A 16,741-nucleotide genomic window follows, 5' to 3' on the forward strand; every position below is an offset into this window, starting at 1 on the left:
AGGAAGCACGCCGGGGTCAGAGCGAAGCAGGATAAGCGGAAGCTGTAGCAAGGCTGAAGCAAGGCAGGAGCAGGCTGGAGCAAGGCTGTAGCAGGGCCAGGAAACCAGGAAGAATCACAAGCAATGAGGAAGAGAAAACGGCAGGTATAAATGGACAGGGGGCGGAGCTAACTCCGATTGACCAGGCCGCGATAGGCTCTCCCACTCCTGAGCCTGCCACCCTGATTGGTGGGAGCCGGAGTCAGTCTAAGAGGTCCGGCCTCAGGTGTCGATTGATTAATCCTGGGAGTATCCACAGACGTAGTGCCTGGCAGATCCTTTACACCTGGACAAGGCTGGAATGGGCTACAAAACCATAAGTAAGACGCTGGGTGAGAAGGAGACAACTGTTGGTGCAATAGTAAGAAAATGGAAGACATACAAAATGACTGTCAATCGACATCGATCTGGGGCTCCATGCAAAATCTCACCTCGTGGGGTATCCTTGATCCTGAGGAAGGTGAGAGCTCAGCCGAAAACGACACGGGGGCAATTTGTTAATGATCTCAAGGCAGCTGGGACCACAGTCACCAAGAAAACCTTTGGTAACACATTACGCCGTAATGGATTAAAATCCTGCAGTGCCTGCAAGGTCCTCCTGCTCAAGAAGGCACATGTACAGGCCTGTCTGAAGTTTGCAAATGAACATCTGGATGATTCTGAGAGTGATTGGGAGAAGGTGCTGTGGTCAGATGAGACTAAAATTGAGCTCTTTGGCATGAACTCAACTCGCCGTGTTTGGAGGAAGAGAAATGCTGCCTATGACCCAAAGAACACCGTCCCCACTGTCAAGCATGGAGGTGGAAACATTATGTTTTGGGGGTGTTTCTCTGCTAAGGGCACAGGACTACTTCACCGCATCAATGGGAGAATGGCTGGAGCCATGTACCGTCAAATCCTGAGTGACAACCTCCTTCCCTCCACCAGGACATTAAAAATGGCTCATGGCTGGGTCTTCCAGCACGACAATGACCCGAAACATACAGCCAAGGCAACAAAGGAGTGGCTCAAAAAGAAGCGCATTAAGGTCATGGAGTGGCCTAGCCAGTCTCCAGACCTTAATCCCATCGAAAACTTATGGAGGGAGCTGAAGATCCGAGTTGCCAAACGACAGCCTCGAAATCTTAATGATTTACAGATGATCTGCAAAGGGGAGTGGGCCAAAATTCCATCTAACATGTGTGCAAACCTCATCATCAACTACAAAAAACCGTCTGACTGCTGTGCTTGCCAACAAGGGTTTTGCCACCAAAAGTCTTGTTTGCCAAAGGGATCAAATACTTATTTCTCTGTGCACAATGCAAATAAATATATATAATTTTGACTATGTGATTTTCTGTTTTTTTTTTCATATAATCTATTTCTCACTGGTACAATTAACCTAGCCTAAAAATTCTAGACTGTTCATGTCTTTGACAGTGGGCAAACTTACAAAATCAGCAAGGGATCAAATACTTATTTCCTTCACTGTATATACTGAGCTTTGTTCCGCTGCTGTATATATGTACTGAGCTTTGTTCTGGTGCTGTATATATGTAATGAGCTTGGTTCTGGTGTTGTGTATAGAACTATATTGCTTGTAAAATGTACAAATGGTTTTATGCTTGAGTTCCACAAAAAAAAATTTGAAAAAAATGAGAGGAGACGACCCAATAAATTGCGTCATCCTAACAACTGTCATTTCCTATGAGGCCTCAATCACACGACCATAGTTTTGCAGCCGCAATTTATCCACATTTTTGTGGATAAATTGCGAACCCATGCACATGACCGTGATTTACACGGATCGGTGCGGGGCTGCAGATCTGGACCGCAAAAACTCAGGACAAGTCATTTTACGATCTGGATTTATCAATACTGGTGAATTTTTGTGGATCCGTGAGCCTGGATGACACACAGATGCACAACAAGGTTTTTTTGAGGTCTGACGGACAGCAACGGACCCGTGGTTTTATAGACTGCAAAACCAATACGGTGGTGTGCATGAGGCTTAAATTACATCACAAGAATGATGCAGCCAAGTTCACTCTTCCATCATTTTTAATTTGTGGGTTTTGGAGGGGGGAAATCTGTTTATAGTCATTTTATAGCGAGTTGTTCCATCGATTAGCTGATTGGCAAGGGTCCGGCTGCTTTACCACCCTTAAACAGCTGATGTAGTCGAGAAGTTGCATGTGGCCAAACATTTTCCCTGCAGTGACGGGAAACATAGTAATGGATTACATGGCGGCTATTCAAATGAATGGGGAACCGTGTAAATCCTACAGTGTGGGAGCTGCTCTCTGCTCTGGAGGGTCCTATTACTGTCCTATTTATCAAAGTATGACCACTTGATGACCACTATTTACCCGTGTTATTCCCCTCTGATGAGTTTTGATGCTGGCATCCTGACATCGTCATCTAATACGTGTGATTTTGCCTTTTATAATGTATTTGTGTTCTGAGTGATATGTTTATTTGGGCCATGCGGAGCTCACATTACTTCTGCTGTGTCGGCCATTCTATTGCCAGTGTGTCTGAATGCTGCTCGCTTTAGCCAGGGAGCTATACACCAAATTTCTATTTGGCTATTCACGGTATTAAAGTGTTTTTCTAATTAACAGATTTTCATTTTTTTGCAGATATACAAATAGATATTAAAGAGGTTTTTACATGAAACAATTCTATAGAATTTGAATTAATCTTTCCCTGTTCTCGATTGAGAAGTGGCCACGCATATTCAGGCACTTTCCATTAAAGTGTCTACAGCTCTTATACAGACCAATGTGTCTCCATGGTAACAGACAACAAATAAACCCTGTGTAGTCTGAACCTAGAGTTATACTATCTTCCATCTTTCCACTATGTCTTCCTAACATACATTCAGTAGATTAGAAAGAATTAGGGGACATGGAAGAGAGAATGACTGTAGAATCAGACTACACAGGGTTTGTTTGTTTGTTTTCTGTTGGAGATGCATAGTTCTGCATAGGAGCTGTAGACACAGAGCAGTAGGACATTTTTAGCCCCTTACAGACCAGGCCAATTTGAGTTTATCATTTTCGTTTTTTCCTCCCCGCCTTCCAAAAGCCATAACTTTTCTATTTTTTTGTCGACATAGCTGTATGAGGGCTTGTTTTGTGAGGGACAATTTGTAGTTTTTCATGGCACCATTTATTGTACCACATAATGTACTGGCAATCTGGAAAAAAATTATTCACCTTATTCTACAGGTTGATACGTTTACGGCGATACCAAATTTATATGTTTTGTTTTATGTTTTACCACTTTTAAAAAAAATAAAACTATTTGCTAAAAAAATAAAATGTTTTGTGTCGCCGTATTCTGAGAGCCATAACTGTTTTATTTTTCCATCAATTTAGCGGTGTGAGGGCTTAAATTTTGCAGGGGCGAGCTGTAGTTTTCACCGATACCAATTTGGGGTACGTGCGACTTTTTGATCACTTTTTATTCCTTTTTTTTTGGAGAGCTCAGGTGACCAAAAAAAAGCAATTTACATGTTTTATATATATATATTTTTTTTATGTCGTTCATCGAGCGGGTTAAATAACGCTATATTGTGATAGATTGTGATAGATATGGACGCGGCGATACCAGTTATGTTAACTTTTATTTTTTGCAACATTGCTTTAGGAAAAAATGGGAAAAGGTGTTTTTTTTTTTTTAACCTTTTAATATTGTTTTATTTTTCGAACATTCTAAAAATCTTTATTTAACTGTTCTTTTACTTTTTTTATTAGTCCCCCGAGGGGACTTGAAGCAGTGATCGTTGGATCGTTTGCATGATATACTGCAATACTAATGTATTGCAGTATATCGTGATTCCAAAGGAGTACAAAGATGGCAGACCTGGGGGCCTTTATTAGGCCCTCAGGCTGCCATAACAACCACTGTACACGTCCAATCGTGCTGCGGGGGGTGATGGCGTGTTTGAAGGGGCGCCCTCCTGATTCTAACAATTTAAATGCCGCGGTTGCGATTGACCGCGGCATTTAAGGTGTTTAATGGGCGGAATCAAAGGGATCTTTGATTCCGCCCGTTGCAGTGAGGTGTTGGTTGTGTAATACAGCCGTCACCCGCTGTGTATGGAGCGAGCTCAGCCCGCTCCATACTTCCCCCTTAATGGCTGCTGCGTACCAGTACGTGACATGTCATTAAGGGGTTAATTCCTTGGCATGCTTTTTTTATTAACTGAATCATGTTATCAAGCGTACGTGGTTTTCTTGAGTATACCTTGTCTTTGATAACTACCCAAAAGAAAAAGTCCATCTGGGTAATGTCTGATCGTGGTGGCCATTCAACCAGGCCTCGTCTACCTATCCACTTATTGGGTCATTTTCCATAGTAAGGGGGGCTCCATCTCCATCTTGCTGAAAATAGAAGTCTTCATTTTCATGCTCCAACTACAATTGTGGTATTACATTTTCTTGGAGCGTGTTAAAGAGGCTCTGTCACCAGATTTTGCAACCCCTATCTCCTATTGCAGCAGATAGGCGCTGCAATGTAGATTACAGTAACGTTTTTATTTTTAAAAAACGAGCATTTTTGGCCAAGTTATGACCATTTTTGTAGTTATGCAAATGAGGCTTGCAAAAGTCCAAGTGGGTGTGTTTAAAAGTAAAAGTCCAAGTGGGCGTGTATTATGTGCGTACATCGGGGCGTGTTTACTACTTTTACTAGCTGGGTGTTCTGATGAGAAGTATCATCCACTTCTCTTCAGAACGCCCAGCTTCTGGCAGTGCAGACACAGCCGTGTTCTCGAGAGATCACGCTGTGTCGTCACTCACAGGTCCTGCATCGTGTCAGACAAGCGGGGACACATCGGCACCAGAGGCTACAGATGATTCTGCAGCAGCATCGGCGTTTGCAGGTAAGTAGCTACATCGACTTACCTGCTAACACCGATGCTGCTGCAGAATCAACTGAAGCCTCTGGTGCCGATGTGTCCTCGCTCGTCTGACACGATGCAGGACCTGTGAGTGACGTCACAGATCTGCACTGCCAGAAGCTGGGCGTTCTGAAGAGAAGTGGATGATACTTCTCGTCAGAACGCCCAGCTAGTAAAAGTATTAAAAACGCCCCGATGTACGCACCTAATACACGCCCACTTGGACTTTTACTTTTAAACACACCCACTTGGACTTTTGCAAGCCTCATTTGCATAACTACAAAAATGGTCATAACTTGGCCAAAAATGCTCGTTTTTTAAAAATAAAAACGTTACTGTAATCTACATTGCAGCGCCGATCTGCTGCAATAGCAGATAGGGGTTGCAAAATCTGGTGACAGAGCCTCTTTAAGGTCCAGGTCTGAGGTAACCGTTGTATTGTAGAAGATGGGTCCAATTACCCCTTTACATGAAAGGGCCGCCCAAACTGTAACCCCAGGGTGATTCAGCTGTTCTTCAATTGTTGCAGGGGGGGTTTCTGCTGAGTAATAAACAGTTGTGCTTTTTAACATCTCCTGAAAGTTTGAAGTTGGGTTCATCGGACCAATTTATTTTTTTAATAATATCTTCTGTTTATTCATTCAAAGTTGCCTCACAAAACTATAATTAGACTGTTTGAAAACCCCCTGTATACCTACTTATGCACCCTGTGTGTGTGTGTGTGTGTGTGTGTGTGTGTGTTTGTGTGTATATGTGTATATATATATATATATATATATATATATATATAGAGCAGCGCTTTTTATGTTTCATGATTTTTTTACCTCCATAATTTTCCTAAAAAACTTGAATCATGGCATTGATGTGGATTTTACCTTGACACGTACCCCCTATCTAAACATTGTTGCATGTCAAGTACACCCCTTCATGGAAGTCACCTTTATCAGCAGGATAATGCCCCTGCCACACTGCAAAAATTGTTCAGGAATGGTTTGAGGAACATGACAAAGAGTTCAAGGTGTTGACTTGGGCACCAAATTCACCAGATCTTAATCTCATCGAGCATTTGTGGGGTGTGCTGGTAAAACAAGCCCAATCCATAAAGCCCCCAACTCGCAACGTGCAGGACTAACGGTATCTACTATTAAGTCTTGGTGCCAGATACCACAGGACATCTTCTGAGATCTTGTGGAGTCCGCGCCTCGACGGGTCAGAGCTGTTTTGGCGGCACAAGTGGCACCTCCACAATATTAGGCAGGTGGTTTTAATGTTATAGCTGATCAATCGATATATAAACTCACTGCACCTATAACTTGATCTGCTGTTTGTGGTGAAGAATCTTCAATGTTTTTTGCTTGTTTTTCTTGCTGGGAAAACAAATCATAAACAAGACGCCCATTGACAGCCATGCCATCCAGTGTTTACAATGCCACAGTGCCAAGACCTGTGCTGAATGCAGCTCTGGGCTTTAGCTAATAAAAGTAGATCCTGAGCAGAGAACCACCTTCATAAATACAATAGAACGACCTCTGAAAAAGTTTGAAAACCTATACACTCCATTTATGTGTTCCTTCATTTGATACTACGTTAGACGGACTAATCCGCAGTTAATATTTGCCTTGTTATTACTACCTACATTTTTCCCTTTTGTGTTTCTATTCTATGTTGGATCTGAAATGTCTAACATAAACCATGTGTATTTTCTTGCATTGTATATGCAAAGTATGCAAGTAAAAGAGGGAACACTAGGAGGACTAATTTGCATATCACTACCCAAAATCCTCTGCAGTAGAGGAAGCATTTTGTCGGCACGGATAATTTAGGATTTAAAGGACAATTACGTCAAGTAGTTTTTAACAGGAATGTTCTCCTCATTGTTATTGTTGTATAATATCTTAGAATAAAACGACATTCTACAAGAGACACAAAACAGAACTTTTTTCAGACGAGGATAGCCTAGGTCTATCGGCATCGCTACCGCAGATATCCAGGGAACCGGCTTCAGATTTTCTATATGGCACCGGAAGTCTCTTGCTGCCAATTGCAACTCCTCTAAATTGTATCAGTCTGGCTATCCCGGTCATAAAAAGTTGGTATTATTCGGTCACTGTATGGCATCTGCTCATGTGGTATTATTTACTGGACTCTTCCCTTGGTGCTCCTGGTTCCTTTTTCCCCTTCAACCCGGCCTCCCTTCTTCGGAAGGGAGGCGCAACCAGATGCAGGCTCCAAGGTGGACACTGGGGTGGCAGCCCAGGTAGAAGCCTTGGAGTGTTGTTGAGTCCCCCTTAGCTACGGCGAGGGGGGATCATTGATAATCGATCCTCTAGGCCTATGGTTTGGAGGGTCGGGGAATGGTTATGCGGGGCCTCTCTCCTTTAGGAGTAGGGCTGCAATAGACCGCATCCTTTGTGCACTTTTTTGTGTGGCCCCTCTGAACTTTTTTTGCACTTTGGGTGACAGAAAGCACGACTCGGACTTTCTAAAAAAAAAAAAAGAAAAAAAATTCCCTTGGTGCTCCTGGCGTATTGAGATTATAACGACACTTCTGCTGGGGACCAAGTTAAATTTTTTAATTGCATTGCAGACTCTGCAGTTCCCATTTCTAGCACATAGGACGTATCGTAAATAAGGAATTATTGGTTATTTGTGAACTAACCCAAAAGGTGATAAAAAACAGCAGCAACTGGTCATTTCCAAGGTCCGTTTCAGAGCGATTAAGACAATACCTCTGAAACTGACCTCGGAGGGGGACCATTTGGTTCTGGACTTCATGGACCATGTTGTGGCAAGTACAGAGCAAGGACTATGCATTTCTATGATGCCCTCTGGGACTAAATGATTACTCCATAGCTACAAAAATGTCTTCTGTAAATTGGCTACTTCCTGGACCCGGCTATAAAAGGACGAAGAGTTCAGGAGCAGACATAGTAAGGAGACAGCATACAGTGATAGAAGAAGAAAAGTTTTGAGTTATGGAGCAAAGATATGTTTAAAGATAAATAAAATAGGAAAATTGGTACATTTCTCTACCGGATGGGGAATCCATGGACAATTTGTTAAACCTTGAAGCCGTGTCAGAGATAATGGACAGATGTCATCTGCTTTCACCATCTACCGGCTTTGGACAGCAGTGGGCATATTCATCTTATACGTTCCAAAATCTTTGGTAAATGGTTGTTAGGACAGTGCAATATTTCTCTCCTAAAATTCCATGTTGATTATCATGTAGATCAGAATGGCTCAGGGGTTAACACTGTTACATCGATGCGCCGAGGTCCCGAATATAACTCTGACCAAGGACAAACCTCTGCATGGAGTGTGTATGTTCTACTCCTGTTTGCGTGACGGATGATAATCGAATGATGACAATCTCTGTATAGTGCTGCGGAATATGTTGGCGCCATATAAGCAATAGTGAATAAATAAATACAATTTTTGGATAATTTGGTGTATGTAAGAATTTTCCTGTATCGATAAGGTAATTTTAGAAAAAAAATCATGTTTTAATAGACCCGCGTTCTGTTTCTTCTACCCAACAGTCTTGATACTTGAGAAGATTGAAAACAACGACTTATTTAACAAAACCCTGAAGATCACAGACTTTGGTCTGGCCAGAGAGTGGCAAAAGACAACAAAGATGAGTGCAGCGGGCACCTATGCATGGATGGCTCCGGAAGTCATCCGCCTCTCTCTATTTTCCAAGAGCAGTGATGTGTGGAGGTAAGGTCTATAAGGTTGAAGAGCAGCTACAAGGCGTGTCTCTCTCTTTGGAGGACCAGACATATCTGTGCATTACGCGGACAGCTCATTAATTTCAATAGGAGCTGTGTAACGCTTCATTGTGACTCCAGTGGTGCTGTAGGAAAATTGAGCACTTGCTGCGGTGTTCCCCACAGATTACAGCTAGTTGGTGGTTGACCCTGCTGCAGTATAGCCTGTGATCAGATTATTGTTAGGGAGACCTTCCAATAACGGGATTGTCCAAAGCAGACAGCCCCTTTAAGCTGTCTATGCACATCAGATCTATGTTGGTGGATTATGCCGAAAGGGTGGCTTCTTATGATTTTGCATGTTGGATTTCTACATGCCAGATCCTTTATTTTGCCAGGAGATAAACGGCTGAACATGCATGTTTATCGGAGGGTCAGGGAAGATAGCTGTTGGCTGAATGAGTGTTTAGTGGGCACCAATGCTATTTGTATGGCTAATTTAACTTTTATCAGCTTAAAGAGGACCCGCCACCTCTCCTGACATGTCTATTTTAGTATATACTTGTATTCCCCATGATGAAACAATTCTGGAACATGTTGCATGGTGTCATTCCTCTGTTATTCCTCTAAGAAATTTATGAATAAATTGACAACTAGTGTTACCATTCACTTGTCAAAGGGGCGTGTCCCTACAGTCTAACTCTGTCAGCCCTGATTGGACATTGTCCGTCTGTGTAGGGACACACCTCCAACTGGTAACACCCAGTTCATTTATTCATTCATTTCTAGGGGGAACGGCACAACGTACAGTTCTAAGAATTGATGCTCCAAAATAGTTATTTCATGGGAAATACAATTATTTACTAAAATAGACATGTCCGGAGAGAAGACAAGTAATCTTTAATACTAGAGACATATTTTATCATGCAGAGAAACCATGTGTAGGATGAGATAACCACAAGAAAGAACCAAGATCTTGACCTGGGCCATTGTAGAATGTGGGTGTTAGTATTACTCCTATAGCCAACATTTTAATTACTTATTTTCCCATGAACACCCACATTGAGTTCTCCCGTAGGTGCATATTAATCTCTATGAGAAGGTAAAGGAGAGCATCAGACAGACAGGGGTTGGCTAGGAAAAGGCAATCTGCTTGACCAATATATAATAATACTAATGTGCATGAGAAGAAGCAGACATGGAGTGGGTGTGGGGATATAACGGAATATATATTGGATTTAGAATATATATTGCCTTCTGTCTTTCAGTTTTGGGGTTCTACTGTGGGAGCTGCTTACTGGGGAGGTGCCTTATCGGGAAATCGATGCTCTAGCTGTTGCCTATGGAGTTGCAATGAACAAACTGACTCTCCCAATTCCATCAACGTGTCCGGATCCATTTGTTAGGATTTTAGAAGGTAATCACAATATTTTAATTTTGGGTATGTCATGCTTGGTTATGGTCACACTGACTAGTATTTGTCGCCCTGTGTCAGCATTGCGTAGTCATTGCAGCCAGCACCTCCGGTTAGGGCTACTTGTGATAATTGTTGCCTTGCAGCCTTAGGGTGTGTTCACACGCATAGTTTTCAGGCGTATGTCGGGTCGTAAGCGCCTCTAAATCTGCCTGGAAAAACGATAGCTTAACACCTACAAGCATCTACCCATTGAATTTAATGGGAAAAACGGTGTTTAGTTCAGACGGGTTTTTTTTTACGCCGCTTTTTTTTAAAAATGGCGCTTAAGAAGAAGGAGCATGTCACTTCTTGAACTGTCTTTATTGTGTCAATGGAAAAACGGCTCCAAAAAAAATGCCTAAAAAAAACGTTTTTGGCAACAAAGCCTGTTTTACATTAAAATCAGCTCCATCATTTTCAGCCGTTTTTGATTTTGTGTGTGAACATACCCTTAGCTTAAAAGTTATTTTATGTAATCTCCTGGCTCTGTAAATGCTAGAACAACACAGCAATATTCGCTGCCATTTATGGTGCCAATTTTCAGGGCTATTGAGCATTTAAATACATGAAATCAGTAATCCGAAAAAGTAAAAGATCTGATTACCTATTGGCACATACTGAAGCTGGAAAATTTTATAGACCAATGGGTGCAGGACCACTGACTTTTTCTAACATTTTTTATTATGCTTTCAGCATGTTGGGACCCAGACCCCCACAGTCGCCCTTCATTTTGCACCATTTTGGAGCAACTGACCGCCATAGAACAGTCAGCCATGTTCCAGATGCCCCTTGAATCATTCCATTCCTTGCAGGAAGACTGGAAAATAGAGATTCAGCAGATGTTTGATGAGCTCAGGAATAAAGAGAAGGTAAACCTTAGTGCGATGTGTAGGCGACAAAGTGCCTCTACGACAGTGTCCAATAATAATGTATATGTTTTGCTCATTATAGTGCCTAGCAGTCAAATAGGAACGTATGACTAACAAGCCTATCATATCCATTCCTGAGGCCAACATCTGTCTATATGAACCAAGGTTCAGCTTTTATAAGGCCATTTCTTATGGACATTGGTGGCCTACAGGATTCTGATCTTGCGAGGATTGAGATAAAGTCGTGGCAGATGCTACAGCCATCCCCAACCTTTATACCAGGGTGTTCCAAGCTGGCATCAAGTTGGTCCGTAAAGTCTTCTAGGTTGTCTCTCTTTGTTTTTTTTGGAGCTGTCACTTCTTACATTCTCTATAAATGTAGATTCTTCTTTTATTTATTTATTTTTTCTTATAGGTCAGGATGATTCTCTGAAAGTTCTCATTTTGGAAGAATTGCAACTGGAAAACACTGAAGCGGTTTTATAATTAAAAAAATCTACACCAGAGAATGTCTACACATTTTTGATGGATAGATTTAATTAAAAGGATTAACTGAGGAAATAATGCAAACTGTTTCCTAGTCCGTGACATCTACAAACACATTCTGAAGAGCCAAGAGTAAATCTTAGCAAAGAGAGAACAGTGGTGTCGCTAGATATTTACCATCTTTCGAGAGATGGAACCTGATCTTCTGCTTTGGGCTAACATCACTGTAATATTTCTTGAGCAATATCATACATGACACGCTCTATACATTCGATTCAGTAAATGAGAATTGCAATATTATTCACCAATTTCCTATTTGCAGAATTGAGGAAAAGTTTCAATCTTTTGAATTTTGTCAAATCTATAGACATTATGTTGTCATATAAAAGTCATGTTTTAAAAAATTCTGAGAGGTCTTTTTTTTCCTCTTAAAACCTAAGTATACAAGTATTTTGGCTTAATTACAATGGTTGTTCCCACTGCAGACTTGAAATAATCACTTTCTACAATTTCCTTAGCTTTCTAGGAAAACTGAGTGACAGAAAATCAACCACTATACCCTCAGTATTCCTACAAAGCTCTGCAAAATTGTAGAAAGGTACCACTTCAAGTCTGTGGGGTGGGATGCGGAAGGGACCACCATCGTAATTGAGCCAGAATTGTTTAGAATGGAAGTTCTCAACCGAATGGAACCTTTCAGAATTTTTGAGAGCAACAATATGAAAAGTTTTATTTGCCAACTAAACATCTATGGATTTGCCAAAGTTCGAAAGTAATTTGAAACAACATACTCCTTTCCTTGAGTTAATAAGGTCGGAAATATTATATTTACTTACCGAATCTAATGCATTGTGTTTGCACAGTAAATATGGAGGACGTCACGTACAAAAAAAATAATTGCCAGATGGTTCGAAAATACAAGCAAATATCTCATTAGATTCCATGATGAACACCACTCCTACCTTTTTTCCTAGTTTTCATTCATGGTCCTCCAGATCTGATGGAAGGATCTGAAAGATTCCTTTACCGCTCAGTTATTCCTTTGTTTTAATGAAAGAGATAAGATCTATCCTCAAGAAAAGTGCAGACCGTTTGCCAACTTAAGGATAGTTCTAAATCTTTATAATAAAATTTTTCCTTGTTTTCCATTTACAATTTTTCAAAAATCAGAATTTTCAGAAGGATCTTCTTGAACTGTTAGACAAAGTTAAAGAAGAGTTGCAGTAAAAAAGCCTCTTGGGAGACCATTTGGGAAGACACAGCCCGAACAAGCAAAAATTAACGCTGAAGTAGAGACTATGGACGTCTCAAGAAATGACACAGAGAAGAGCTTGTCATCTAATATGGAAACCTCAATGCCAGTTTGGAACCCCTGGGTGTCAATGGCAATAGTCTGGAGTAGCGGCTATGACTGTGTCAAGTCTTAGAAAATCCTTTATATCCTTTTATGTCCATACTGACATGTACCATCTCCATCCTCTACATCATAAGTCAATGATACTGAAGGGTCAGAAAAGGAGCAGGACATGACCGGACTGAATGAGTAACATCATGGGAGCTTGTGGTATATAGAATAACAAAGATTTTCATTGTTATTACTTCTCAGCTATTCAGTGTTTCTCATTTCAGATCCACTCTATATTACTGGTGGTCAACTGGTGGCCTAGGGGCCACATGTGCCCTTCGCTGCTTGTCCTACGGCCTTGGCTCCCCTACTCCATCCCAGTAGTTCTGTGCACACACTTTGTTGGTGTGCCATAAACATTTGATTCTCCCTACTTTGAACTCCATCGATCCCAAGAACATTGGCGATGTGTCCCCCATTTTGCAGCGAAGTGGTGGCCACATATACACAGTCCAAGCCCCCTCATTAAGTTGTAGGTTGACCACCACTGCTATATATACTCAAAATAGACACCTGATGGGCAGACCCTATTAAATATAGTTCATGTATGTATTCTAATATATTTATCTATCTATCTATCTATCTATCTATCTATCTATCTATCTATCTATCTATCTATCTATCTATCTATCTATCTATCTATCTATCTATCTATCTATCTATCTATCTATCTATCTATCTATCTATCCCATATTTAAATTATATTCAATTATTTACATCCAAAGTTACAATTACATCGGCGTTCAGTGATGCACTGATGTATGTCATGACTGGCAGAGGAATATAAATCTGCTTTCTCAACAGCTTGATCACGTGATTTTCAACATATTATTTTTGTCCTCTTATTTCGGATTGAAACATTATATATAGCTTTATAAAAAAAATTATTTTGTTAAGGACGTACAGAGAGAGTGCCCTTCTCAGGTTGGCCGCATCACTTCCAAGTCCTCCTGTTACTCAGCCTCGACCATTGTAACATGAATAAATACATATACCGTAATATGATAACGTATCATGATATCACAATGAGCTGTGCCAAATGACAAACCCAACTCTGCTGCATTGACAGACTCTATTATATCTGTATGTGTTGTCTACAGACAATTTCTGCATATAAGAGCAATTCCACCAAGGGTTTCCTGGAGGTATTTAATCTGAATGAAATTCAACTATAGTTATTTTATAAAATGTCGTCACTGATGATGTTTGCATCTTTTACCAAGCAACGCTGTATTTGGGTGATCTTAGGCGGGCCCACTCCACCACTGTTATCTTGTGATCTTGAAATTACTATATATTTATATGTATTGAAAGAAGAAGTGCAGATGGTTTCTCCTATGATGGTTTTTCCTATAATAGCCAAAAGTTGAGATTCCCACTTAGTAACTCCAAGTAACCAATATAATAACATGAGGCATGTGTTGTCGTATTAGGAACTGCGTAGTCGGGAGGAGGAGCTGGTGCGTGCGGCAGAAGAGCAGAGGAACCTGGAGGAGATGCTCCGGAGAAGAGAACAAGAACTGGCAGAACGAGAGTTTGACATTGTAGAAAGGGAGCTGAACATTATAATGTACCAGATGTATCAGGAGAAGCCCAAGGTGAAGAAGCGGAAGGGAAACTTCAAGAAGAGTCGTCTGAAGCACAAGGATGGAAATCGCATCAGCTTACCCTCTGGTAGCGGGAATTTGGGGGTTAACCCATCTACACAAATCTCCAGCATTATGAATATGCACTCCACCTGCCTACACCGATTTAATCCACCACTCTACATCCACATCATCCTATTCACTACACCTCTACATCCATATATTTCTGTTCATTCCACTTTTCTAACCCAACGTCATCATGTGCACTCCACCTCTATACACCCACATAATTCTGTGCACTCCACCTCTATACACCCACATCATCCTGTACACTCCACCTCTATACACCCACATCATCCTGTGCACTCCACCTCTATATACCCACATCATCCTGTGCACTCCACCTCTATATACCCACATCATCCTGTGCACTCCACCTCCATACACCCACATCATCCTGTACACTCCACCTCTATACACCCACATCATCCTGTGCACTCCACCTCTATACACCCACATAATTCTGTGCACTCCACCTCTATACACCCACATCATCCTGTACACTCCACCTCTATACACCCACATCATCCTGTGCACTCCACCTCTATACACCCACATAATTCTGTGCACTCCACCTCTATACACCCACATCATCCTGTGCACTCCACCTCTATATACCCACATCATCCTGTGCACTCCACCTCTATATACCCACATCATCCTGTGCACTCCACCTCCATACACCCACATCATCCTGTGCTCGCCGCCTCTCTACACCCACATCATCCTGTGCACTCCACCTCTCTACATCCATATATTTCTGTTTATTCCCCTTTTCTAACCCAACGTCATCATGTGCACTCCACCTTTATACCCCAACATCATCCTGTGCACTCCACCTTTATACCCCAACATCATCCTGTGCACTCCACCTCTATACACCCACATCATGCTGTGCACTCCACCTCTATACACCCACATCATCCTGTGCACTCCACCTCTCTACACACACACATCCACCTGTGCTCGCCACCTCTCTACACCCACATCATCCTGTGCACTCCACCTCTCTACACACACATCATCCTGTACACTCCACCTCTATACACCCACATCATCCTGTGCACTCCACCTCTCTACACACACACATCATCCTGTACACTCCACCTCTATACACCCACATCATCCTGTGCACTCCACCTCTCTACACACACACCTCATCCTGTGCACTCCACCTCTCTGCTCACACATCATCCTGTACACTCCACCTCTCTACACACACCTCATCCTGCGCACTCCACCTCTCTACACACACATCATCCTTTACACTCCACCTCTCTACACACACATCATCCTGTGCACTCCACCTCTATACACCCACATCATCCTGTGCACCTCACCTCTCTGCTCACACATCATCCTGTACACTCCACCTCTCTACACACACCTCATCCTGCGCACTCCACCTCTCTACACACACATCATCCTTTACACTCCACCTCTCTACACACACCTCATCCTGTGCACTCCACCTCTCTACACACACCTCATCCTGCGCACTCCACCTCTCTACACACACCTCATCCTGCGCACTCCACCTCTCTACACACACATCATCCTTTACACTCCACCTCTCTACACACACATCATCCTGTGCTCTCCACCTCTCTACACACACATCATCCTGTGCTCTCCATCTCTCTACACAAACATCATCCTGTGCGCTCCATCTCTCTACACACACATCATCATCCTGTGCACTCCACCTCTATATACACCCACATCATCCTGCGCACTCCACCTCTCTACACACACATCATCCTGTGCTCTCTACACACACATCATCCTGTGCACTCCACCTCTCTACACACATCATCCTGTGCTCGCCGCCTCTCTACACCCACATCATCCTGTGCACTCCACCTCTCTACTCACATATCATCCTGTACACTCCACCTCTTTACACACACATCATCCTTTACACTCCACCTCTCTACACACACATCATCCTGTGCTCTCCACCTCTCTACACACACATCATCCTGTGCACTCCACCTCTCTACACACACATCATCCTGTGCACTCCACCTCTCTACACACACATCATCCTGTGCTCTCCACCTCTCTACACACACATCATCCTGTGCTCTCCACCTCTCTACACACACATCATCCTGTGCACTCCACCTCTATACACACACATCATCCTGCGCACTCCACCTCTCTACACACACATCATCCTGCGCTCTCCACCTCTCTACACCCGCAAAACTTTACATGCATGGAAGAGCAAACCACA

The 16,741-nt window shown here is 42.3% G+C and overlaps 1 protein-coding gene across 3 annotated transcripts in view; it reads left to right on the top strand.

The window, feature by feature from the left end:
- The window catches only part of MAP3K10 (mitogen-activated protein kinase kinase kinase 10), a 57,867-nt gene that overhangs the window by 32,642 nt on the left and 8,484 nt on the right, over positions 1–16,741 (top strand). For all 3 annotated transcript variants that reach the window (XM_075836077.1, XM_075836076.1, XM_075836078.1), the window contains 4 exons: positions 8,470–8,650; positions 9,909–10,057; positions 10,790–10,965; positions 14,290–14,530. In XM_075836077.1, the coding sequence (XP_075692192.1) occupies positions 8,470–8,650; positions 9,909–10,057; positions 10,790–10,965; positions 14,290–14,530 (747 nt within the window). The remainder of the gene's footprint in view (positions 1–8,469; positions 8,651–9,908; positions 10,058–10,789; positions 10,966–14,289; positions 14,531–16,741) is intronic.

Source organism: Rhinoderma darwinii, chromosome 8, assembly GCF_050947455.1.
Source record: "Rhinoderma darwinii isolate aRhiDar2 chromosome 8, aRhiDar2.hap1, whole genome shotgun sequence".
Classification (NCBI taxonomy): Eukaryota; Metazoa; Chordata; class Amphibia; order Anura; family Rhinodermatidae; genus Rhinoderma; species Rhinoderma darwinii.